The 25,340-nt window shown below is 55.0% G+C and overlaps 2 protein-coding genes across 8 annotated transcripts in view; one reads left to right on the top strand and one right to left on the bottom strand.

Moving 5' to 3' along the window:
- The first annotated feature begins 705 nt into the window (after positions 1-705).
- On the top strand, positions 706-8,506 carry CD74 (CD74 molecule). 2 transcript variants are annotated; one of them, XM_014479887.2, is made up of 9 exons: positions 706-952; positions 3,620-3,792; positions 3,998-4,071; positions 4,606-4,668; positions 5,435-5,530; positions 5,816-5,903; positions 6,884-7,075; positions 7,566-7,625; positions 7,896-8,506. In XM_014479887.2, exons 1-8 carry the CDS (start codon positions 876-878, stop codon positions 7,607-7,609), a joined length of 807 nt encoding a protein of 268 aa, XP_014335373.1. In that variant the 5' UTR covers positions 706-875; the 3' UTR covers positions 7,610-7,625; positions 7,896-8,506. The 2 variants fall into 2 exon arrangements, with proteins under 2 accessions (XP_014335373.1, XP_005901120.1); XM_005901058.3 differs by lacking the exon at positions 6,884-7,075 and having other exon boundaries at positions 714-952.
- A 1,130-nt stretch (positions 8,507-9,636) lies between these two features.
- Positions 9,637-25,340, bottom strand: part of TCOF1 (treacle ribosome biogenesis factor 1) — a 38,352-nt gene continuing 22,648 nt past the window's right edge. For 2 of the 6 annotated variants that reach the window (XM_070374629.1, XM_070374632.1), the window contains 11 exons: positions 24,751-24,861; positions 20,384-20,567; positions 18,996-19,132; positions 16,853-16,957; positions 16,185-16,422; positions 15,618-15,700; positions 14,913-15,093; positions 12,344-12,883; positions 11,608-11,705; positions 10,828-10,871; positions 9,637-10,029 (listed from right to left, as the gene is read on the bottom strand). In XM_070374629.1, the coding sequence (XP_070230730.1) occupies positions 10,845-10,871; positions 11,608-11,705; positions 12,344-12,883; positions 14,913-15,093; positions 15,618-15,700; positions 16,185-16,422; positions 16,853-16,957; positions 18,996-19,132; positions 20,384-20,567; positions 24,751-24,861 (1,704 nt within the window). In that variant the 3' untranslated portion in view covers positions 9,637-10,029; positions 10,828-10,844. Of the gene's footprint in view, positions 10,030-10,827; positions 10,872-11,607; positions 11,706-12,343; positions 12,884-14,912; positions 15,094-15,617; positions 15,701-16,184; positions 16,423-16,852; positions 16,958-18,995; positions 19,133-20,383; positions 20,568-24,750; positions 24,862-25,340 lie in introns of those variants that run through there. The other 4 variants (XM_070374630.1, XM_070374631.1, XM_070374633.1 and 1 more) reach the window with 4 other exon arrangements.

Below are 25,340 nucleotides of genomic sequence, written 5' to 3'. Positions count from 1 at the left end.
TCCACTGTCAGGAATTTGAATGACATAATTTGAGCATTAGGAAGCAGAAGGGTGGAATGGTTAAAATCAAGAGATGGATGCATGATTCTGGGCAAACATGTAGCCTCTCAAAACCTCAGTGTCTCTATCTATAAATGGAGATAATAAAATAAAACAGCCCTTAAAATGTCACTGTAAAGATTAAATGAAACAAAGCATGCAAAACAATTAGCACAGTGCCGGCTCAAAGGAGGGCTGGGTAAGTGCTGGAAAATATTAGTACCAGAGCCTTAGAACCAGGGACTCGGGTTCATAAAATGCTTATATTAGCAGACAGCAGAGAGAACACTGAATCCAGCTTTCCTCCCCTGGCTCTGAGATGACATAACTGAGGCCCTGAGAGAAGGAAAGGAATTTGTCTAAGTTCACAAAAGGGGGGCAGCCCCTTTATGTACCCACTCATCTACAGGTGAGAGGGGAGACAAAAAGAATTTTCTGCTTTTTTTTTTGCTTGCTTCAAAGTGATTTCCTATCTAGGGAGTGAACAGTTGCCCATTTCTTGAAACCTCCAAAGAGCCTTATGAATCCACAGGTCTGCCCAGAAACAAGTGACGTGGGCCCTGTGCAGCCAATGGAAACATGCTGGCCTTTTCACCTGCCTCAGGGGGGGCTCCCCCTACTCATCCTGTCCCATTAAAGGCAACTTGCTGAAGTGAGGGTATTTCCAGCTTTGTGGCTTTCACTTCCACTTGTACCAGGTGGGCGGAGTGGCCTCCTGTAGACGAATCAGATTCCTCCTCAGCCCCAACTTCAAGAGGTGAGCACGGGGCTCAGCATCCCAGATACGCAGGCAGCGGCAGCAGCAGCAGGAGTGGGAAAGACCAGAGGTCAGAAGCATGGAAGACCAGCGTGACCTCATCTCCAACCATGAGCAGCTGCCCATGCTGGGCCAGCGCCCCGGAGCCCAGGAGAGGTATGTGTGAGCAGTAGGAGAGAGCAGCCAAATCTTGGACTGCACAGACGTACGTGCACAGGCGCTACAGAAGGAGCACTAGACCGGGAGTCGGACGAGTCATGAACTTAGGCTCTGACTCCCACACTAACTGGGTGGTCTGGGGCAAGTCTCTGGCCGTCTGGCTTCAGTTCTCCCGCCTGTAAAATGAACGAGTTCCTCTAGGGCAGGGGTTTTAACTTTCTTTGCATCACATACTTCTCTTCTGAAAATCAGAAAGCTCTGTACTCATTCCCTACAGTTTCCCACAGTATCAGGAGCTTCCCAGAGTCCCTTGAAGCTGGGCCATGAGCCCTAGATTAGAATTTTGAAAATATTATGGATCCTGGATGGAGAAGCAGATTTTCTAAAAGAGAATGGCAGAAGCAGTTCATCATAGAGGAGTTTCCTCCTAGTTATCATAAGTTGGTATATGTGTTTATATCGAGGGAATTATAGTTGCAGGTGTCTGTAGAGTAGATGAAGATGTTTGCTATCACAGGAGGGAATGAGAGATGTTGGAGGAGGGTAAAAAAAGGGTGAGGTGGGGGGCTCTGGCTAAATTTCTAGAAGGGGCTGTGGGTTGATCTGGGTGATGCCCTGCCCATGCCCCTCTCCCTTGCAGTAAGGGGCCAGCACAGCCATCCAGAGGACCCTTTCCCAGATCCTTATCCGTCTGTTTCCCTGAAAAAAACATGGGGAATGGTTAGAATACAGCTACCCCAATGTCCCTGCCCCCCCCCAGATAATTTGCATATTACAGGGACTTGTTGTGATGTCAGCAGTTGCCAGGCAGAAAGGGGTTTGGGAGAGACTCTCAGAGATGTCATGAGGAACTTCATACTGTGGGACATGTAACTAGAGATAGACCATTAGTGTCTGGCCTGTGAAAACCCTAGGGAATCCCATGGCTAGGAGAGCCAACTCTTGTGAGGGCTGGATTCTGGTTGAGGTTCTGCAACTGTCATGTATGACTTGTATAAATCACAGTTTCTCTCTGGGTCTCAGTAGTAGCAGCAGCAATAATAACAACAGTGGTTATAATAATAGTTCCTATTCACTGTACACTTGTTACCAATCCTCAGTCCCTGTTAGATATTAGTATGATTAGTTTTGTGGTGGGCATATAACTAAATGCTAAACTCAATCATAATTCTTTTACTAACTCTTTAAGTTGGGTACTTTTATTATTTCCCTTTTTACATAAGAGAAAATGGAGACTCGTATTAACAAGTGAGTCACCAAAGTTATTGCAGCTAGTGAATCCTGGAGCCAGAATTTGAACCCAGGACTAGTCTGATATTAAAATTTGAGTTTGTCTACCATCTGACCCCCTTCTAGAGGCACAGTTTGCAGGGAGGGGAAATGGGTCCCCTCTGAGCACAGGCCACCCAGTGAGTTGCAGAGCCAGCGTGGGCTCAGTGAGCAGAAAGTGTGCCCCCTTGTCAAATCCTTGTCTGGTTTTCCCTCAGTTCAATCACTGCTTCTAAAAACTGTCCTGGCCTGTTTTGGACCCTTTTGTGAACACTTCTGCCTGGCAACATTTGTACCATGATTCCTCCCAGTTCTGGTTGGCTCCTGACTTTGGCCAATTACTTATTCAAGAAAGAGGCAGTAGAAAGGAGGAAGTGACAAGAGTTGGCACTCATCCAGAACCAGGAGACAGGCCATCAAGATGCATGAAGAAGAAGGAAACCAGATGCTAAAGTTAATTATTAACTCCCTTGAGATTGGTGCTCAGTGTTACAGACTGCTAACTAGGTGCTAGGTACGGAGTCAAGAGCTTTATCCTGATCTCATTTTATATAACAACCCTTTGAGTAGATATTCTTACCTCACGTTACTAAGAGAGGTTGAGTGACTTGCCCCTGTTCCCTGAGCTAAGGGAATGACAGAACCAGGATTACAATCCAGGTTACAGGGTCTCGTCTTTATTATGACTCTCTAGATTCTTAGACCTTATGAGAAACTGAGGTTCAGAGAAGAGACAGTGGGAGGCACAGCTGGGACTCAACTTGGGTGTGGGGTCACTGAAGAGGTGAGGTCATAGAGCTTGAACTCAGGAAGACCCAAGCTTGGGTGGACTTTTCACCACTTCAGAGGCCAGGCCGTCCCTCTTCCTTGGGAAGGCCAAAAAGTAGGATTTGTTTTCCCCTCCTTTCTGGTTTTCTCCTTTTCTCCACACAGGAATTTTACATTCTCCTTTCAGAGTAATAATCCCCTGGACTGGGCCTTGGTCCAGAAATCACAGAGGATTGGCGAGCAGAGAGGCAATAAGAATGAGCCATGTTTGTGATGTCATGAATTACTAGGCAGCAGGGTCTTCCTGGGGTTTCCTCAGCTGTCCTTGCTGGTTCCCTCGAGAAGACAAGGCCCTCGTTCTTGGCTCTTCCCCACACAGGGGCAGCTCCAGGGTTTCTACCTGGGAGGGCTATAGGGGCAGCAGTGGCTGGAGGTAGGGGGTCAGGAGGATATCGTCAAGCTGTAAGTTCATAGGCACTTATTTGTGCTTAAAGTGTGTGTTTGTTAGGGGCAGCTGAGGGCAAGGGCTGGAACTGTGGGGGCACATTCCCCCATTCCCAGCCAGTCCCCGGGGCAGCCACTTCTGTGGACTCTCCTCTGACCTATGTCCCCTCCTCCCCTCCACAGCAAGTGCAGTCGTGGAGCCCTGTACACGGGCTTTTCCGTCTTGGTGGCTCTGCTCCTGGCCGGCCAGGCCACCACTGCCTACTTCCTGTACCAGCAGCAGGGCCGGCTGGACAAGCTGACGGTCACCTCCCAGAACCTGCAGCTGGAGAACCTGCGCATGAAGCTTCCCAAGCGTGCGTGCCCTGCCTCTGTCCTGACAACCCCCCTGCCCCTCACCTCAGAGAACCCTCATTCCCGCCCCAGCTGGGCCCACTGTCCTCGCCCTCTGGTCTGGAATTCCAGCCCCTCATCTGGGTCTGAGCTCTCGGTCCCCGTGTCTGAGTACCCTCTTCCCTGGGCACTGGGGCCATACTCATGCTGTGCCTTCTGCCCCTACAGCTGCCAAGCCTATGAGCCAGATGCGGATGGCCACTCCCATGCTGATGCGGGCGCTGCCCATGGCAGGCCCGGAGGTAAGGCCAACCCCAGGGCAGGAGAGGGAAGCTTACTCCGCCTGGAGAGGGCAAGTGCCAAGGGACAGGGGAGGACACCTGGCTCAGGAACAGCACAGCTGGAGAGGGGGACCTGGCTGTTGGGGGGAGGAACAGGAATTCCAGGGGTGAAGGAGGAGGAAAGAGCCTCTTGGGGCCCTCTCTGGGAGGAAGGCCCAGCCCTCCACAATTATAAAGTGCTTCTCATTTCCCAGAGCGTCTCACAGTCCCTCCTATTTTCAGAGCCCTTGATATATAGATGATGTTTCTGTTCACAAAACTATCTCCTGTCCACAAAGCCTTGGGCAGGAAAGCGTTTGCAGAGTAAAGGAACAGGATATTGAGGCAGGAAGGTAACAGCCTGCTCAAGCTCTCACAGTGGGACATCGTAGCGATGGACTTGTTGAACATCTGAGAATCCAGACTCTCACCCAGACCCCAGCTGCTGGCTCTGCTCTGGGCCCCACCCCCAGGGGCCAGTCCTGGGAACTCCTCCCTCCTTCCTTCCTTCCACAGCCCATGAAGAACGCCACCAAGTACGGCAACATGACACAGGACCATGTGATGCACCTGCTCCTGGTGAGTGGAACCCGGCCAGGCAGCCCTCACCTCCCACCCCATCCCCATAGGCCCCTGGCTGGGGCTGTGCTTCAAAACCTGCACCGGGCCCGGCTCACAGCGGACGTTCAACGTGGGCTCCGCGGATTAGTGAAGCAACACAAATGTGGCCCGTAATGTTCTATGAAGTTCAGCCCCACTGCTCCCCACTTTTTTGTGTTTGAGGTGGAGAAACTAAGGCCCAGAGTCTGGAAGTGACTTGCTCAAGATGCTTTATTCCTTCCCAAATTTTTACTGAGTAGCAGCACCAGGCACTGTGCAAGGCTCCGGAGCCACAGTGGGGAGCAATCAGATCAGTCCTAGTCCATGGAGATCTCAGGCTAGCACGGAGACAGACAGGTGACCAGGTGATGAGGGATGTGCAGGGGCCTTTGAGAGAAAAAGTGGCCAAGGATCTGACTTAGCTGGGGCAGGAGTGCTGGGATGAAGTCGAGGGTTTCCTCTGAAGGAGGTGAGACCTGGAAGATGAGTAAGAGTCTGCAAGGATCAGAAGACTGACGACTGTTGGTAGAACTGAGCCTGGAACTGGGTCTCCCGACTCCCAGCCCTGGGGTGTTGCAGCTGGGCCCCTGGATTACTTTAACACATCCCCTTCCCCATTAGCTCCAGTGTGCTGAGGTCTGGGCTCCACACCTCAGAACCAAAGATCAGGGCAACATGAGCTGTACATTAAACCTTGCCTGCCTGGAAGCTTTTTAACCTTCCTTCCTGCCTTGCTACCCTGCAGAAGGCGGACCCCCTGAAGGTGTACCCGCAGCTGAAGGGGAGCCTGCCAGAAAACCTGAAACACCTTAAGGACTCCATGGATGGCTTGGACTGGAAGGTCAGCAGCTTTCCCTGCACTGGTACCCTGCCTCCCTGTCTAAAGCAGCCCTGGGACGAGCGGCGTGAGCAGGGAAGCCGTTCTCAGGAAACTGGAGGCGGCTTCCCAGCACTTAAGAAGCTCCCACCATGGGAGAATGCTTGGACTCAAGGAACCACCTTGACCAAACACTGGGGGGTGTCTGAGGGGCAACCAGGTCCCCACTGGCCCTCCATGTCCCAGGGGCACAGTCAATATGGTGGGAGTGGGCTACTAAGCCTGACTCTTGGCCTTTATCTCCATTAGCTCTTTGAGAGCTGGCTGCATCAGTGGCTCTTGTTTGAAATGAGCAAGAACTCGCTGGAGGAGAAGCCCTTTGAGGGTCCACCAAAAGGTAAAGGGAATGTGAATCTTGGGGAGGCGGGGTTTCTGGGAGCTCCCTGATTCAAGCACAGGGCTCTCCCAGCCTCTCAGCTCTCACTCCTGTTTCTCCTGCCTGTTCTGGGCTCGTCTGCCCCCAGCCCCCATCCTGTCCCTTCAGGAGGTGACCTCCCTTGTGGAGGACGGAACTGCACAAGGAGGCCTGGAGCAAAAACCACCCAAAACATCCCAGGAGTCATAGCAATGATCTTCCTCACCCAGCACTGCATCCTGCAGGCTCACAAGGGTTGGGCTCATGATTCCCACCCTTCCAAGGGACCTCTCCCGTCACACAGCCACTGCTGCTAGCTAAGAGGGCCTTGAGGTTCTTCCATCTCATGGGCAATGTGTACCAGGGTTTTCAGCTTGAAAGCCTTTATGGGTGCTCTGTTCTCATCCTGGTGCTAATTGGCTATGTGACTTTGGGCAAGTCTCTTCCCTCTTGGCTTCAGTTTCAGAAGTGGAAGATCAGGGGCCCACCCTTCCTGAACCCCAGGATTCTCCATCATGGATTCAGAGAGGGCACCTTGCATGTTATCTTAACCAACTTCCAGCTAATGTTCAAATCCCCTCTATAACAGCCTCATCACATGGTAACCCCCATTTCTACTTGGATACCGCCAGTAATGGGAGCTCAGACTCGGCAAGGAGTCTACTGCTTTTCTCTAGAAATCAGAATCATAGGTGCAATTCTAAACTCTAATAGGTACCGAGTGTCAGAAGAAATCATCATGTTCTGGGATGAGTTAGCAACAAAGCCACGCACTTCCTCTCTGATCCTGGACCTGGTTGGTCCAGGCCTCAGTTTCTCCATCTGTGCAATTGGTAGAGCAAGTGCAGCCACTTGGACAGAAGGCATTAGGCACACAACAGTGGTATGTGGACCTCTGGTTCTGCTGAGACCCTAGCCCAGAGCCCGCTCACTCACTGTGTTCACCGTGCCTGTCGCTTCAGTACTGACCCAGTGCCAGGAAGAGGTCAGCCGCATCCCTGCCATCCACCCGGGCGTGTTCAAGCCCAACTGCGACGAGAACGGCAACTATATGCCGCTCCAGTGCTATGGGAGCATCGGCTACTGCTGGTGCGTCTTCCCCAACGGCACCGAGGTCCCCCACACCAGGAGCCGTGGGCACCGTAACTGCAGTGGTAAGCGGTGGCCGCTGTGCCAGGAGCAGGAAGGAGCAGGACGGCTGAGGGGCAGGTTGTCCCCCGGCACACCATGGGCTAGGACACGCAAGGTGCCCTCTCTGGGCAGCAGCCACTCAGCCATGCATCCACCCACTGTGCATTCCTTATTTATTTGTGTACTATTATTTCTCTCCTTATGTCCACACTCATCTACTTAACTCATTTGTCCTCCAACCCTTCCACTCTACCCATCCACGAGAGCATCCAGGGTCCTCCAGATCCACCCATCTGATTTCATCACCCGCTCCTTGGCCTCGCTCATTCAGTTCCCCAGCCACATCTCACTGCTGCTTGGCAGCCATCCAACAAGCGTCCTTCCATTCACATCTGTTTTACCAAGCACCAGGCTTGTGGCAAGGTTGGGAAGAACTAGCCCACCCAGGCTCCTTGCCAGTGGGCACAGTAGGCTGGACTGCAACTAACGAGTGGACTCTCTGCTCCTTTGCAGACCCAATGGAGATGGAGTATCCGTCATCTGGGCTGGGGGTGTAAGCAGGATTTCAGTAAGGTAAGCACTCTTGCAGGGCATCTAGTCCCCAGTAGCTTATCCCCAGAGGGGCCAACTCACTCGTGGATGATGACCCCAGGCCATTCTCCAACTTCCTTCTCACAGATGAGGACCAGGGCTGGGGGTTCTGGGGCCATGGCAGTCAATTCTTGTATCCAAGCAGGAGGCAGTGGAGGGTGAAGGGCCCTTGACTGCTCCGAGGCCACAGGATGCTGGGAGGGGGCAGGGACAAGTGACTCCAGCCCTAACCTGCTGCTTCCCTCCCTGCAGTCGCCCCGTGAGCTCAGCAGACGCAGACGCCAGTACCCAGACAGCCCTGCAAGGCCACAGCTTCCCTCCCTGCCCCAGCCCCTCTCCTTCCCTTACACACCCCTTCCCTTGCTGTCTCCCACCCTGCACCTCATTCTATGAGACTCTGCCTCTCCATCAGCCTTGGACACAACTATCATATCAGAACGGCATAGATTAGTGGTACGCTTGCTGCCCAAACTCCATCCACTAGCAGGAACGCAAGGCCCAGGGACATGGACCATAAGAGAGGCTGACCCCCAGTGCTGACACCACAGCAGGCTGACACGGAACTCCAAGATCATGGAAGTGGTGGGCAGGTGCAGGGAGAAGGGACGGCACTGTCCCAAGTCCCAGGACGGACACCTCTGCTGTCCCCTCCCCTCCAGGCCTCAGTTTTCCAGCCCTTTAACTGGGGGCATGAGCCACCCCTTCCCTCTCCCCGGCATCATACACCCAAGAAGAACGAGCTCCCCCAAACTGCAGCCCTTCCCCTCACTTTCTGCCACCCGCTAGTTCCCTCTGCACAGCCAAGCTTGTCATCAGCCCTCCAGCCACGGCTCCTGTGAGAATAAAAGGTAGTGAGTAGAACACGCCCGGCTCTCAGCTGTTCTTTGGGTATGGTCTGTCTACCCCAAGGGGGTGAACTGAAGACCTGGAATCCTGTAGTTGAGGAGGGAGGTCACAGCCTGGGGAGCCCACTCACAGATGCCGGGCTGGGGGGCTGCAGTGTTTGGACACAGACCACTTCTCCATGTTTCACACACAGGAATACTTTACTTCCAAGAAGAAGAAACAGGCTCTTGCCCATAATTCTTTAAGCACCAGTTCTTCTGGGTCCAGCTTCTCCTGTCCCCATTTTCATTTCTATACTAAGAACAGTACAAGTGTAATGACAGATGGCAACAACGCAGGCCCTTGTATTGGGACCACCAGGGAGTGGGGGCTGTGGAACTGGGGGCCAATGTCCTACTTAAGGGGTGGCCGCTGTGTGGCCCCAGCCACTTGTTGCCAGGAGGAGCACAGGCCCCTGTGGTCACATTTCTGGACTTTCCAAGAGGAGCCCTAAATGAAAAAGTTTATTGAAATCTCTCCATTTCTAAGTCTGAAGACTTGCTAGGGGTCAAAGGAACCCAACAGGACAATGCTCTGCAGCCTCTCTTCTAGCCAACACACTTAGGGGAAGAGAGGCGACCTGGGAGGGGGTCCTTGCCCAGGGGCCCCCAGTTAAGGGTACAGTTGGCTGTCACCCTGACTCTCCCAGACCCCCCAAGCTCAGTGCTGTTTCTGCATGGACTCTCGCTGTCTCCAGCAGAAGGCTAAAAGCCTTGGACCTTCACACTGCTCTGGGCCCAGGGAAGTGGGCCCCCCCATCACCGCCATCACAAACTCCTGTGGATGTCACCCTGACACATCTTTCGAGTGCCTCCACTTCTTGCCTTCATCATAGCAGAACCTTTGTAACCTAGCCTGACCATGCCCGAGCTCCCGCTTAGCTTAGATGCCACCTCCTCCAGGAAGCCTTCCCCACCCCATCAGGGCCCTTTGCTGAGTCTCCTCCTTTGGCAGACAGGGTGTCACTCACCACAGTATCCCAGAGTCTTGATACACCGTCAAGAATAAATCCTGAGCAGATGAGGTCTGTTCATCTCCCAGTGTCAGTCAGACTCTCCCTTCCAAGAATCAATCAATTGCAGAGCGTTTGCCCAGAGGCACTAGGAACTTGCACCTTTCCTTCAAGTCTTTTATTTTCTGAGTTCTTACAAAAAAACCCATACAAACAAAAAAGGAAAAAACTGACAAAAGGAGGACAAAGCCTCAGCATCAGCCGGAGACCGGGGCATGAAGGAGCCACAGACTGAGCCTCACTGGGTCTACAGAGCAGAGGCAGAAAGCCTTGAGGCCTCTGGGCATGTTGGAGCTGAGAAGGGAGGGGCAGGTCACTTAAAAAAATATATATATACTGTACACGTCCATCCATCCGAGGCATCCTGCATTGGAGAGAATTCAGTGAGCAGAGGTCATGGAGCCAGGCAGGCTTCTTCCTCCTCAGACCAGCCTCTCTGCAGGGCTCGCTGGTTTGGCCAGCATGGACATCGCAGCTGGCCATCGTCTTCTGGGGAGCAAGGGGAAGTTAAAAATTCAATTCCCACCCTTGGTGGGCAGAGGGAAGAAGCATGGGGCTGGCCACCACTTGGCTAAGAAATCCCTGGGAGAAGAAGATATAAGACTTCCCCAACTTTTTCTCTACCAAGGAGAACAAAATCAAATCAAAAGCTCTCCCCATGCAGGAGAGGAGCATTAACTAACCACAGTGGATACCTGGTGGTGCTGACTGTGTCCCAGGAACTGGGACAAGGGCTTCAGAGCTTAGCTTCTCTGAAGCCTCACCACCTGCCCAGGCCTGTATCACCCTGTTTACAGCAGGCTGGGGCTCCCTCAGCTAGGCGGAGCATTCCACCCTTTCACCACCACCTGGGAAGCACAGAGGATCAGAATGGCTTGCTTTGAGTAAAACATGTTACTTCCCATGAGGAAAGGCCCTCGAATTACAAAATTAGAAAGAAAGGAATGACAGTGGCGAAGGAGACTGAGCTGTCCCGACCTCAAGCCTTACCCTCATGTACAAGGATTAAGCATGCCAGTGTGCCCCTCCCCCACCACACCCCAGCAACCCCCCTCCCTCCACCCGAGCAACTCAGTGGTGGTCACTGTCCAGACTCTCCTGGATCCTTGACTCTGCAGCTCTGATTCCCGGCATCACCCACTGCCCTTGAGGAACTGAACCCTCTTTCTCCAAAACCCCTTCCCTGAGGCCCACCCCCGAGGCCCAGTCTCGCTCCCGAGGACCACGGTGGGTGCTGGAGCTGACCTCCCGCCCTCTCCAGCAGGGGTTCCCAGGCCAGGAGTGTACCTGCCGCCTGGCGTCCCTCAGACGGTTTGCTCTGCCGTCTTCTTCTGTGAAGAGAGAAGCAGGAGAGGCTCTTGGACCTGAAGTGTCTCCCCACCCACGCCACCCCCACCAGGAGGGGCTACGACAGTTCCCTCCCGAGGCTCTGTGGCTCCCCCAGAACAGATACTGGGGACACACAGATCCTGAGGGTGCGGAGGGTGCCCCTGAGCCTTGGAGGATGGAGCCCAAGACTCTGCAGCAGCAGATGCTCGGATTTTCTAACCATGACTGTGGCCTTGCTAGCCATGTTGAGAACCGCATCTGGGTATGAGGAGCTGAGGGCCCCTGGTCAGGCGGTCGGCCCTTGACACGCATGACGCAGATGGTGAGTGTTTCTGCCGTGGGGATACCCCGCCAGCTGGGGCACACACATCCAAGGGAACCTTTTCTCTCACCCAGAAACCTGCACAGCCTAGCTAGTCTCCCGACCCCAGGGGGGCTTCTCTTTTCTTCACTTGTCATAATAGCCTCCTACCTCACAGGCAAGACAGGGCCGCTCCATGGCTCCCACATGCACAGACCTTGGGCCCCTCAGGGTGGGCCCACCTCCTAGCTCTTCTCTAGTGTCTCACAATACACACGCTCCTGTTCGGGACCCTGAGAACGGTAGGGGCACAGGGATTGGGTCTGGCTTATCCCACCCCCAACCCTGACATCCAGAGGCTGGGGCGGATCACATTCACCTGGGGACTGGGTCTGGGTCCCCTTTTCTAGCCCAAGACTCCTTGGGACTCACTCTACCTTTCTCTTCTTTTTCTTCTGTGATGGTGAGCCAGGGTCTTTGGTTGAGGCCTTTTTTACTTTCTTCTTCTTTTCCTTTTTCTCCTTGTCTTTTTTTTCTAAGGGAAGAAAGTAAAATTGCTAAACCACAGATGTTAATCTTAAGGGTTGGGGTCAAAGTGGGCAGACTGGGCAGGTCTCCAGGGCCCTAGAGCTCTCTCCTCTCTATGCCCCACACCCTGGGGAGCCATCGAAGCACAAGTCTTTTGATTTCTGCCCCCATGGAAGCCCTGGACTGTTACCATTTTAACTCACTTTGTAAAATTTCTACACTGATTTTAAAAAGACACTTTCAATCTGTAAAATGGGAATGAGTGATCACCCATCAGACAGGACTGTGGTGGGGGTTAAACGTGGCCTGGCTGCACGAGGACTCCAGCACAGAATGCAGCAAGGGGCAGCTGCTACCCAGGAGCCTGGACCCCAGGAGCCTGGGCTGCCAGCGTGCGTGGCTGTGGCTGCCGTGAGGGAGCGCAGGGCTCTGCGAGCAGAACACGCCCTGCAGCTGTGAGCGCCATCCTGGTGGTGGTGGCCCCACTGCTCCAGGACCTGGTTCTGGCTTTGCCCATCCTGCTCCCAAGACGGACAAGACATTCTCAGCCCTCTCTGTGCTGGCTGAGGGCCACCCACCTGAGTGGTGACTGACAGCCCTCAGCAGGACCAGGGAAGTGTGCTTTGGGCTGCAGCAGGCACTTACTCTTGTCAGATTTCTTCTTCTCTTTCTTCATCTTAAGGTTGCCGTGGTCTCCCCCGTCACCCTTCGGAGTCCCCAGCTCCCCTACTGGCTTCTCCTTGGCCCCTTGAGAGCTGGGAGACTCCTTCTCCTTCTTCTCCTTGACGTCACCACTTGCTCTGTCCTTCTTGGATTTCCCTTTGACAGTCCTGGGGGCCTTTTCTGAGGAGACCACATGCTCCCCACCATCCGCAGCTGCCAGCTGCTTCTTTTTCTTGTTCTTGGGGGCCTTGGGGGCTGTCTGGTCTTCGGACAGCTTCCGCTTATGGCCCAGGCGGCCCTTCCGGCTGCCTTCCTTGGCGGTGTCCACGGCCTTCTTCCTCTCCTGCTCCAGCAGCTCCGTGAGCACCTTCGCCACCGAGGCCTGCACCTGCGCCTCGCTCAGGGGCCAGGGCTCACTCAGGAGGCGCTGGGTGATGTTGCTCTGCAGCGCCAGCATGGAGGCCGGGGGACTCCCGGGCCCCTTCCCGGGCTTTTGAGGTGTGGCACCAGCCTCTTTTCTGCCTGTGGAGAGAGGACCCGGGGTCATGGACCTGAGAGAATCGGGGACTAGACCTCTGGTGGCATGAAAGCCAAGGGGGTCCAGCATGACCTGACATTCTCTGATGTGGTACAGATGGGACCAGGGAACCCGCTGGGTCTCCTGCCCACACCTCTCCACCTGCTTCTAACTTACAGCTCTTTTCATGTCTCCTCACACTGAAAACTCAAGTTCAGGCTGGAAATTAACTCCAGCATGTTAATCAAAGGGCTTGTAGTATTAGTTGCTCAGCTGTGTCCAACTCTGAGACCCCACGGACTGTAGCCCACCAGGCTCCTCTGTCCATGGAGTTCTCCAGGCAAGAATACTGGAGTGGGTTGCCATTTCCTTCTCCAAAAGGGCTTGTAATCCGCCAACAAATCAAAGAATCTATGGGACAGGATAGACGGCACCTTTCAGTCAGGAGCCCAGGGCAGGGAGACAGGATGCCGGGGCCCTGGGTCTGAAAACCAAATTCAGTTCCCTATTTATAAAATGAGGCATTGGATGAACACTGAATCCCCTCACTGTTCTAAACCACAGATGCATAAAAAAAAAGCCAAGGTCATGTAGCCATCCAACTTATGCCCACTTGTACCCTGGAGGTCTGTAGCCCTCTGCGGTCAGGGGTCCAGGTGGCTTGGCCTGGGGGTGGGGGGTGCAGAGAATACGCACATGGTGGCTGACTAAGCAGGTTTACTGCTGCCAGAGCGACTTCTGCTGCAGCCTTTGTTTAGAATTTTCCACGCCTCTGCTCTCCTTTGATAATTGTGTGCTGACTACACGTGTGAAAAAAACCTTCCACAGCCCCCTCTAAAATGTCTCCTTGTCACACCCGCCTCTCACAAAGAGAACACTGGGGAAGAAAATGAGCAATGACTCCTCTTGCTGACCCAGCACTGGGCAAGCTGCAGCTAGAGGCCCCAGGACTGGGGGCTGAGCATATGTCCCGGCACTGCCCCAACTTCGCAGGTCCCTTTGGGGTCTCACAGAACAAGAGTGGCGACACCCTGGGCTCTGGGAGGTGCTGGTAGCTTGGCCCTGGCTCCATGTGGGGAGGATAAAGCTGTTCCCTTCAGGGTGCAGTGGGAACTGCAGCAGCTCTGGCTCCAGAGCCCCAGGGGGGCTGGGGAGGTGGGCAGAGGGGGGTCCCAGGGCAGAGGGAGGCCCACTTCAGTCCTTTGGTGCTTCGTGGCAAGAACAGGAGTCAGCTAGAGAAGGGAGCCAAGGAGAGCACAGGGTGCCTCAGCAACCCACTTCTCTGCCTCCTGTCTACCACACACCCTAGAATGCCAAGGCCAGGGAACCTTGAGAGCTGGCCCAGGCAGACCCTCTGAGACACCTGTCCCAGAGTGCTGGCACAGTCAGCAGTGGCTGATACCTAGGCCAGGTGACCTGAGCACTCGAGTCTGCCCTCCAAACACCACGAGACTTTCTCCACATGTGCCATTTTCTGTATGTGCCACCAATGGATCCACCAACCCCTGCCCTGTATGGTTAGGGCACCAAGGTCCAGAGTTGCCATGGGCTTGTCTGAGGCTTCAGAGCATGTCAGTCCTTTGCCTGCGGTCTTCACCATGTGCAGAAGACTTCTTCAAACGTGACCCCATCTTCTGTCTGAGCTATCCCAAGTACCTACACCCTGTACCAGGAGCCCACTTGTTAGGAAGAAAAGTCAACAGGAACAGCTAGAGAGAGCCGAGGCCTACCCTGTGAGTCCAGGTGCACATCCTCTAAGGTAGGGATCAGCCTACACGGTGCACCAGCATCCCTCGGGGCTGGATAACCCGACCTCCGGGTGGCCCTAGGCTACAGGAGCCAGACTCTAGGGCACAGGCCCCTGCACTTTTGACGTGCACCTCCAGGCCTGATGTAGCGGTACCAGACCTCACCTGGGGAGGCCCTGCTGGCAGACAGGACCATGTTGGTGGGACTGCTCCTGAGGGAGGCAAAGGGGCTCCTTGCCTTGTTCTTCCACATCCTGCTGTGTCCTTCCTGAGGCCCTCGACTCACCTGTTTTAGGGGACATGGTGCCTGCTGCTTGTTGGGGCTCCACTTCCTGCTTGCCCTCTGGGGCATCTCTGGTGGCCGGAGTAGAGGAAACAGAGGGGCTGGCGTCTGGTTTGGGAGCGGCCTTTGAAGTCTTGGAACCAGCTGGAGTCAGCCCAGGAGTCACAAAACCTGAGAGGAGAGACTGAAGAAGCCCAGTGTGAAGAAGCCCAGCAGTGCATGGCCCACTAGAGGAGCTCAGCCCCGGGACCCTCAGGCCAGCTGGGCGGCGGGCACACAGCCCTGTGTACATACCTCCTGCACTACTATAATTAATACATATTTTAAATGGGCTCATTTAAAAAGGAAACTTATTACTAATGCAAAGGAAAAGCCCTAGCACTTGCCACATACAGATGATAACCTTAAAAGAAATCCCATCTGTTACCTGTTAGAGAATGTTTTTATCTGGAGATCACCTAAAATCAAGGTAAACCCTTTCTATAGACTCTAAGAGTCTGCTTCTCACAGCTTTATGCTGAAGTGGGACCTCAGGAGAGGAGCCATGCAGTCAGGACCCTGCCCAGGGCCCCTGGAAAGAGGACGGGCCTGGTCCCAGACCCATGACCCAGGGCATGGCCTCAGCCTACAACTGCATGGTAGGTTAGAGCCTGGCCTGGGGCTCCCACCTCAAGGCTCCAGACTGCCAGCCCCTTCCCTTGCAGTTACCTGGGAAGGTGCCACCACCTCGTCGTCACTGGACTCTGTTGTGGTCTCTTCCACCAAGGTCTCCCTCCTGGAGGGGGCTGGGCCTACGGGAGAAGCACAGGTAACTGTTGGGAACCCCGGGTTCCCTCTGCCCGCTGGACAGGTCAGAGCGCTCCGGGAGCAGGAGGGCCCCGAGGTGGCCTGGTCCCTCTTTACGTGCCTCACCCTCTGATCTAAGGCATCATCTGCCCCTCATTGCTCCCTTCCATGGTCTATTGCTATTCACAGCATTTCCAGTGAGACACCTGCATGCACAAACCTTCTAATCCCCAAGAGAGGTATGGTCTTGGGAATCTGGGGATCAGTCAGGGAAGCCTGATCCCAAAAGGTTGGGCATGGCCAAACAGTCAAGTAAAAACGTTGTTCATGTTGTGTGGACCAATTTGGTCATGGGGTTGTATAGCTGGGTAACTGAGGTCCTGCATGAGATGCCTAGGTCAAAGTCGTAGAACATGGGCAGATACAGAGCAGAGACCTGAGCCCAGGGCTCCACCAGGTCCTCCAGCATTTCTCTCCCAGGAGCCTCACCTGGCCTGTGGGCTGACGGGGCCGCCTGGGACCCCTTGGCATCGTCCTCGCTCCCTGAAGAGCTGCTGTTGCTGTCATCTGAGGTTGCAGGGGCCTTGGCTGTGGGGTGCCCCGAGGGAGTGGCTGTGGCCTGCTGAGCTGTAGGAACCTCAGGCTTTCTGAGCTTGTTGGCCATTCTGACCTGGGTAGGGGTGCTCTGGGGACTTGCCGTGGAGAGTGTTCCCACAGCACTGTCAGTCTGATTTGAGGAAAGGAGAGAGAATAGAAAGGGAAAATTAGGGGAAATAAGATCTGGTGCTTACTGAATACCTCAGGGAAGGGCCAGGCACCACTAGAGGCTTCACACACAGGCCCCATTTAATTCTCCCACTACTCTCTAGGATGGGCAGTGGGAGACTCCCTGGCAGTGATTAGGACTCCAGGATTTCACTGCTGAGCGCCTGGGTTCAATCCCTGGTTAGGGAACTAAGACCCCTCAAAAAGAAAGTTTGGGTGCGGGGGCATGCACAGTAGAAGCCTGGGAAGGTGAATGCGCATGCTGAGGTCACAGGGTAGCTAAATGCTGGCGCTGGGACTTGGGCCCTTGCCTGCACCCTGCCTTCTACCTCCTGTGTCTCTGAACACTATCCCCTCCGGGGTGAGGCCTGGCCCCCGACTCCCCAGCTCACCCCACTTGAAGACGGGGTCTTGGCAGCAGGAGATTGGGCCTCACTGGCTTTCTGGGCAAGAACCTTCAGGGCAGCCTGTGTCAGCGGGAGGTTCCTCTTGGTCACCTGTGAAAGGCAAAGGTGAGGAGCCAGCCTGGCTCCATGTAGACAGGACCCTGCCCAGGGCCCCCAGAAAGAGGACGGGCCCAGACCCATGACCCAGGGGCTGGCCTCAGCCTAAGACTGCACGGGTGGGTGAGAGCCTGGCCTGGGGCTCCCAGGTTCTTGGCATGCCATCTAGGCCACACCCTGGTCACATCCTGCCCGGCTCGGGTAGGAGGGGACCCATAGCTGCCAGAGGAACCTGGAGGTGGAGTGGAGAGCTGAGGGGCGGTCGAAGGGGTACTGCCACTGACTGGGCAGAAAATAAGCTAACAGTATCATTATCAGAGGATCCACAGACAGCTCCCAGCCCAGGGGAGGGAAGGGGCTCAGGCCCCCCGGAGGCTCCACCCCTGAGTCTGAGCCTCTAGACTAGTGGCTGCAACAGACTCCTCAATAGGCTCCCTGGGGCCACTCCTGTTTCCCACACCTGCCAGCAGCCAAGGAGAGAATGGAACGAGAACTGGGTGTGATCCCTTGTTAAAACCTCCAGGCCCCCTTCAGCCCTCACCATGGGCCATGAGGCCTGGCCCCTCTGCCCCTGCTTCCCTACCTTCTCCCAGCTCTCACACCCCAAGCGCTCCCCCAGAGGCTTCTGCGCCTGGGTCTCCCTGCCTGGAGGGCTCCCCAGCTTGCCCAGGCCTGGCTGCTTCTCTGGCCCCAGCGTTGTGTCCTCTGGGAGGCCACCCCGGCCTATCCTTTCTAAGTCAAGTCATCCCACTGTTTCTTGCTTATATCAATATTACTCCCTTCAAAGCACCCACCAGTTGGGGTGAGTACTTTAACTCTCGGTCTCCTTGCTTAATGGCTGTCCCCCGCCTTGGGAATTCCATGAGGGCAGGGCCCCTCCCTGTCTTCTTCCTGCTGTACCCCCAGTTCCCAGCATGGACAGATGCTCAGCACCATCTGCTGGCTGAAAGGCCAAATGGATGCAGGTTGGTGGGTGCAGTGACCACAATCCAGCCACCCACTCAGCAACCATGCTCCCAGGAAGCTCTTTTTGGGTCAGAGGTCGTGATGAGCCCCAATGAGTGGCGGTGCCCAAGTCCTGCTTTGGCCTATCCAGCTCTCACTCCCACCATCTCAGGAAAAAAGGGGGCGGGTGCAAGGGCTTGGGAAAACAAATGGCTATGGCCCCACGAGCAATGGGCCCAGAAACAATGAACTAGGATCCAGGAGCCCTGGGTTCCAACCCTGCCTGATCCTGGACACGCCTCGACCCTCTTGCTGAGGGCGTGGTGCTCAGCTCCATCGTTTGAACAATGAGCCATTAACTCTCCCCTGCTTGGTTTTTAGGTTCCAGCAAGGACCCGACTCGGAGAAGGCAATGGCACCCCACTCCAGTACTCTTGCCTGGAAAATCCCATGGACAGAGGAGCCTGGTAGGCTACAGTCCACGGGGTCACTAAGAGTCGGACATGACTGAGCGACTTCACTTTCTCTTTTCACTTTCATGCATTGGAGAAGGAAATGGCAACCCACTCCAGTGTTCTTGCCTGGAGAATCCCAGGGACGGGGGAGCCTGGTGAGCTGCTGTCTATGGGGTCGCACAGAGTCGGACACGACTGAAGCGACTTAGAAGCAGCAGCAGCAGCAGCAGCAGCAGCAGCAGCAGCAGCAGCAGCAGCAAGGACCAAAGAAATAAAAATGCACTGAAAATAGTGAAGGCTAGGAAGAACACTACTGGTCACTATGATGAACATTAACAAAGGGCAACTTTTGTTCACAGCAAACCGTGAGAGAAAAATCAAACCAAAAGCCTGATATTGTTGGAGAAGCTGCTGGAGTCATGCTGGTTCTTCCCGGGGGGCTACATGCCAGAGGACGCTTCCTGACCTTCGGGGGCACGGATCAGGGCTATGGCCAGGCCCAGAAAGGCCCTGGCTTCCACGGGGTGGGTGAGAGCAACTACAGTGCCACCCAGCAACCCTGAGTGGAAGTGGTGTTGAGGAGGGGCCCCTCAGCCCGCTGGCCCGGCAGAGCCCCCTTGCCCACCAGGTACCTGAGTGGCTGAGGCCTCCTGCTTCTTGCCTTCAGACCCCTGACTTGTGTCCTCACTGCTGGGAGCCCCCACCACACTGGCTCTGAGGGCCGCCTTTGGGGGTGCCGTGGGCACAGTCACCACGCTGGTCCTAGTGGCTGGGATGGAGGGGGAGGGGGTATGTCAGGGCTGAGAAGCCCCGTGGCCTCCTCCAAGCAGCAAAACCCGCTCTATCAAGCCCATCCTGGAACCTCATGCAGTGCCCAGGGCCCATGTGCTAGAAGCCCCTTAAACTCCCTCCCAAGCCTTCCAGGCAGGAGCGGCTGCTGTCTCCATGTTTTATAAGGAGATGAGATGGCAGCTGTGGGCAACACCCCAGGCCTTTTCCTCAGCCCCTCCCCTCCTGCAGTCCCCCTCGCTGGCTAAGAGGACAGGCAGAGCACTGGAGCCAAACACGACTCTGCACATTTAAAACCCTCTCTCTTAGAAAAGCCTTGGTCATGTGTAGAGGCTCAATCACATGTGTTCACTGCAGCACTGTTTGTAACAGCCCAACACCCCAAATAAAATCCTTAGCTTCCTCCACCTCAACACTGGCTGAAAAAACTGCAGGATTCCCAGGTGACCACTCTGTAGCCAGTGGGGATCACGCTGTAACTACGGAACGTCACAACATACCAAGATTACTGAGCATATGTACAGTATGGTCTCACTAAAAATACTCAGTGTACCTTTGGTGTTTGTAAAGTTAATAGCTATAAAATGTTAACAGTGATTATTTTGGACAGTGGGATTACAAGTGATGCTTTTTCTTTTGTGCTAATCTGCATTTCTTAATAAACCCGCCAAGATCAGGTATTAATATCCTCATCAAAAAGTGTCCTGGTAACAACACCGATAATGATTACCCGTTTCCTTGCTATCACTGTCGGAATCAGATTGTCGAAAGTCAAAGAAAACCCAGATCTGGTCTTGTCTCCAGGAACTCCTCCCTACACCTCTCTGTTTAGGGATTACTTGACCTCCTTCACATGCCACCAGGAATGAGAGGCTCACTACCCTGCAGCCCTCTCCAAGTTCAGTCAGCCAGCTGTTACAAGGCTCCTCCTGAACTACAAACCTGGTCAATGCAGCTTCGAGTCTCTAGTCTGGGTTCTACCTTTTGGAGCCCACACAGAGAAGCCCTGGCACAGTTATTGCTCAAGCCAGATCCTCATGGGAATGAGCCAACATAGGGTCGAGACCTTGCCCTAAGCCCCTCCAGACCAACTACTTGCTGAGACTCAGCCAGTGTCTTCTCCCTTTGGCACCTCAATGGATGTGTGTGCGCGTGTGTGCGTGTATGTGTGTGTGCACACGCCTGGCAGCTGCAGCCAGGGAGTCAGCCCTGCAGTGTGGCCCGTGCTCACCAGGAGTCGGGCACTGTGTAGCGGGGATCACGTCCTCGTCCTCGCTCTCAGAGGAGCTCCTGGCTGTGCTCTCCGAGGCCTGAGCCTTCCTCAGGGTGCCTGTAGCCTGCGCTTGGGCGGGGGTAGCAGCTGGACCAGCTGGACTACGATTAGGGTCGACAAAAATCAGAGGGGTTTTAATCACCTTGAAAAACAAAAACAAAACACACCCCCCCAGTGATTAACAGCTTGGCCAGGGGAAAGGGAAGGTGGGTAGGGGAGGGTGTCACAAGGCAAGGGTTCCAGAGAGCTCGCAAGGCTCTGCCAGCTCACTCCCAGCCCAGGTACCCGCCAAGACCCTGCACAGCACCTCAGAGCTCACAGGAGCCCACCCAACCCTCAGAGGAACCCCTGAGATCAGCAGTATCAACTCCATCATACAGATGGGAAAACCACAAGTCCTGAGGGGAGGGACAGTTGCCCAAGGTCACAGAGCCTAACTGAAGCCAAGTCAGGCCCAGAATGTGGAGGTCAGGCTCCTTCCTCTCGCTGACTTCAGAGACACACACCTGCTGTGCGGGGCACTCTGAGCAATGCCCCGTTAGCTGCCTGACGGTTCGCCTAGGGGGATGTTCACAGTCTAGTTGCCCCCATGCCCAAGACTCTGATGCCGCCTCCTGCCAGGACACAGGAATGTGGCCCAAACTACACGGGCCCAGGATCTTCAACAAGTAAACTGCTCAGGGAAAACCAACTAAGACCAAAGGGACCCAATGTAGCCAGTGGCCCTTGTCTAGATTCCTATTTGACCAGATACAGAAAACGTCATGAGGCAACTGGGGAAATGGGGACGCTGACTAGGTGGGCCAACTTTTTAATGACTGTGCTTTAAAGAAAAGAAAAAAAGGAGGAATCTAGTGGTGTTGGGGAAGAGAGTGAAGATGTGGATGAACCAAGACTGGTCACAAGTCCAGAACTACCAAAGCTGGGATGGTGACTGGCGACTCTACACTGTTCTAGCTTGGGGCATGCTCTGCATTTTCCAGTAAGACACTGAAAAAAAAGAGAAAAAAGTAACACTCCCTGTGGACTCTTGGCGGACGTCTGGGAACCACAGCTCCAGTGAACATGCCCACCGCATAGAAGGACACCCAGGGAGCCTATGTTCCACTCCCCAGAAAGCTGACCTGGTCTGAGTTCTGCCCCCATCCCCTGACCCCACAGGGAGACAGAGTGCAGCAGAAGAACAGAAGGGAGCTGCCCATGGCCATGGTCTGGAACCCAGGTCTCTGCCCACCCCACTGGGCCTGACTTCGCGTCCTCCAGGGTGCTGCGGGAAAGGCAACACAAAATGGAGCAGAAAGGGGCCCGCCCGAGGGGGAAGCTCTGCCGGGCCCGGGCCCTGCCTACCCCTGCCAAACAGCCTCCCCCACAGCCGCTCTGATCTGCCACTTCCAGAGACTTCCTTCCCACGTGATGAAAGAGAGAAGGATGGAAGTGGGAGAAGGCTTTCAGTTGAGGGAGGGGGGATCTATATATATGTGAGAAGACAGAGGAACAGATTGTCGGGGATGAAGAGAGGCAGCGAACCCACTGAGGCAAACAATAGCGTCTGGGATATTAAAAGCAGCTCTGCAGCAGAAGCCTCCGCCCTGCTCTACCTGCCCACGCTGCCCGCCCTGCCTCTGAGCTGGGGTGGGGCACGGAGCCCTGGATGGGAGAGGAGGGTTCAAAGGTGGGGTACATGGAGCATACTTCTGACCCCATCTCTGCCACGACCTCGCCGTGTGGCCCAGCCCGAGATTCGTGAGCCTCACTCTCCCACCTGCTGGAAGGCTCTTAGTAACCCAGTCTGGGCTCTCTCACCAAAGAGCTTCTGGTCTGCTTTGGAAACCACAAAGCACAATACACATGGGATGACAAGGACCTTCTTTCTGGGGTGGGTCAGGAAAGACTCACTGGAAGCGGAAGCAGCCTGAACACCTGGCTGGACCTCCACTCCGCCCCCTGTAGGTGCTGGGCAGTGAGGGCCCAGAGGGAACACACAGTATCCCTTTCTACTGCAGGGGTCAGTGCCTGCAGGACCAAACCCAGTGGCCTTCCAGAAGTCACAGCTGTGCATCACAAGAGTGCCCTCATTCAGGTCATGGCGGGTGGGGGGGCAGTGGGTTGGCCTAGACTGCTGAGCCCAGGGACAAGGGACACAAACACGAGGGGACCTGAGCTCTGGATGGCAGCACTTCTCTGAGGCCTCTCCCAGAACTGTCTGGAGCTGGTAGCACATCCTAGGCCCACACCTGAGGGAGCTGAAAAATCCCACTCCTGGGCATGTGGCCCAGAGCCTCCATGGTTCACCAGCCCTCAGGGAGTCTCACCCCAGGGGTTGAGAGGGCCAGTGGCCTCACCCAGGGTAACCAGCAAACTGGTGTCAGAGCCAGGGCTGGAAGCTGGTCCTCCAAGCACCAGACAGGAACTCCTAGGACCAACCATGCTAGACTTTAGATCTTTGATTTAACACCTTAATTTCAGCTTCTTAGAGGTCTCTTCTTTCTTTCCAACTCACCCTGGAACTCTAAAGGCAAGGCCTTGTCTGTTAAAATTTGGTACCTACCCTAGGCCCTGGCACAGACTCTGGCCTGGGATTAATGCCTACACAACAGGGCTAAGCCATGCAGGGACCATCCCCTGATCTGTCTTTCAGAGCAAAGACATAAGCCCAACCCCTGCAGCGGGGGAGACTAAGGCAGTGAGGGGACCTGGGAATGGACCCACAGCCCCTCTCTGCCTCCCAGCCTGGGGCTCTGCCCACCACCCTGGTATCAATTTCTTACTCTCAGTGATGGGCTAATAATAAAAACAGTGAAACTCACCAGTAGAGAAGTACTTGATAAATGCATAATAACGATAATAATCATAATTAGAGAGCTGGGGATTAAGGAGCTAAAAACCCCCAAAGTTGGGAGGAGGCTGCAGCTCCCCTGGGCTGTGCCGGCTTCCCTGAATCCTTCTGGGGAATGCTCAAAGCGCTGAATTTTTTTCCTTTTTCTTTTCTAACAGGGACTCCAAAACCTTGAGGACTAACGTACCAATTAAATGGTTCAGTTTAAGCATGATGTTCATTTTAATTGTGTTAGTCCGCCCCCACAGAGAAGGGAGAAGCGGCCCCCTCCCTCCCAGCTGTTTAGATTCTGCAGAGAAGGCAGGCTCTGAAAGGCTCCACGGAGAGCCCGAGGGCAGGGCCCGAGCCCCGCTGCCACAGGGAGGGGAGTGTCAGGGCAGGGCCAGGGAGCGAGCAAATACGGACAGCCTGGGTTCTGACACCAGGTCTGTCCCCTTATGACAGCAATGTGATGCCAGGGCAGCTTGTCCAACTTCTCTGGACTTATTCCTTCCTCCTCAAAATGGTAATAAAAGAAGCACCTTTCCTCATAGGGCTGGTCTGGGGATTAAACAGAAAAATGAAAATATGGGGACTAGCACTGTCCTTGGCCCTCAGGAAGGGGCCAACGGTAGATGGAGTTGTTCACAGTTACTCTTCTAATCTGGGCTATTAAGGAGAGAAAGACAGTGAACACCCCAGCACCACGGGTGTGCATGACACCTGACCCTGCTGATGGACTCATCAGTGTGTGATATGACATTTAAGGGGAGCTGGATAGGGAGACCCCACTCATCTGGCGGTTGGGAACTCCGGCATCTCTGAAGGACCTGGCGGCAGCTTCTAGTACCTTGGGGCTAGGGGAGGACAGAGGGCAGTGCCGGCTGTGGGAAAGGCCTGGGGCTCACACAGAAACCCAGATTCCTGCCAGGTGAACGCCAGCAAGCCTCTGGAGCTGGGGAGATGGGGGACTTGGTTCCGCCCTCAGGGGTGGAGCCAGGGGAGGATGGCTGGCAGCGTGTGAAGATGGGCCGTAGCTTCCTGAGCGAGGTCTGGGACCAGGCCCCCGGGGCTCTGACAGACCCTGCAGAGAAGGCTCCTGGGTCCTAACAGGAAGTGGGGTACACATGGAACCAGGGGCCAGTGCCTGCCTCTTCCTGGGCTTCTTACGGGTCATAGGAGTTTGGGAGATCACTCCAGCTTGTTGGGCCTCGATTCCTGACACAGCACGTGCCTCCCGCAGTAAAAGGCTCTCCCTGTCAGGCGGCATGCTGTGTACCTGCGCCTCGGGGCTGTGGGAGCCAACTCTGACCCTCCATTGGCAGGCTCTGCTACCTGCCTCCCAGGGTTATTGTGGAGATGAAAGTGTTAAAAAAAAAGAGAGCTCGGGAAATGGGTAAGTGCTGTAAGTGGGATAGACCTGCCCTCCCCGTGCCCCAGCCCCCGCCATCTCCCAGGCGCATCTGCTCAGCTCTTAGCCTAAGTGCCCTTAGGGACAGGCCCGGCCTACCTGGCTGGACGGCAGGTCCTCATCACTGCTGGTTGAAGACTCCTCTGCTTTCTTCTCCAGGGACGCTGGGGCCAGGGTCTTGCTTGTGGCAGTTTTGGAGCTACCCTCTTTCTGAGGGGACAAGAACATGGTGGGCAAGGGGGCGTTCGTTAGCAGAGAGGAAGCACAACTGAGACCGGTGAGCAACGATCCTCTCTCTCCTGGGAAGATAGCATGACCCCCTTTACACAGTGTGTGCGGCGGGGTGGCCAGCATGCCCCACAGACGCCGGGAACACAGGCCTGCACGCTGCCGATCCTTCCTCCAGAGCTGACTCCAACCGTGAAAGGGATGTGTGAGTCAGGCACTACTAAAACCCAAGGGCAGGCGTGCTGCTGGCGAGGCGTCTGAATGAGAGGTGACAGCCGCCTAGGACAAGGTGGTAGGGGTGAGCCAGAGGCCCCAGCACAGCTCACATCCGGCTGTCACATCCCCAGCTAAAAGCAGGAGCCGGCTGAGAGCAGTTCAACCAGCTGTTATCCTCTCCTGCCAGCCCAAGAATAAATGAGGGGGGCTGGCTGGTGATGGCAGTCAGGAGCCAGAGGAGGACC

This window comes from Bos mutus, chromosome 7, assembly GCF_027580195.1.
Source record: "Bos mutus isolate GX-2022 chromosome 7, NWIPB_WYAK_1.1, whole genome shotgun sequence".
Taxonomy (NCBI): domain Eukaryota; kingdom Metazoa; phylum Chordata; class Mammalia; order Artiodactyla; family Bovidae; genus Bos; species Bos mutus.
The sequence above is the reverse complement of the archived record's forward strand: the minus strand, read 5'-3'. Positions and strand labels throughout refer to the sequence as shown.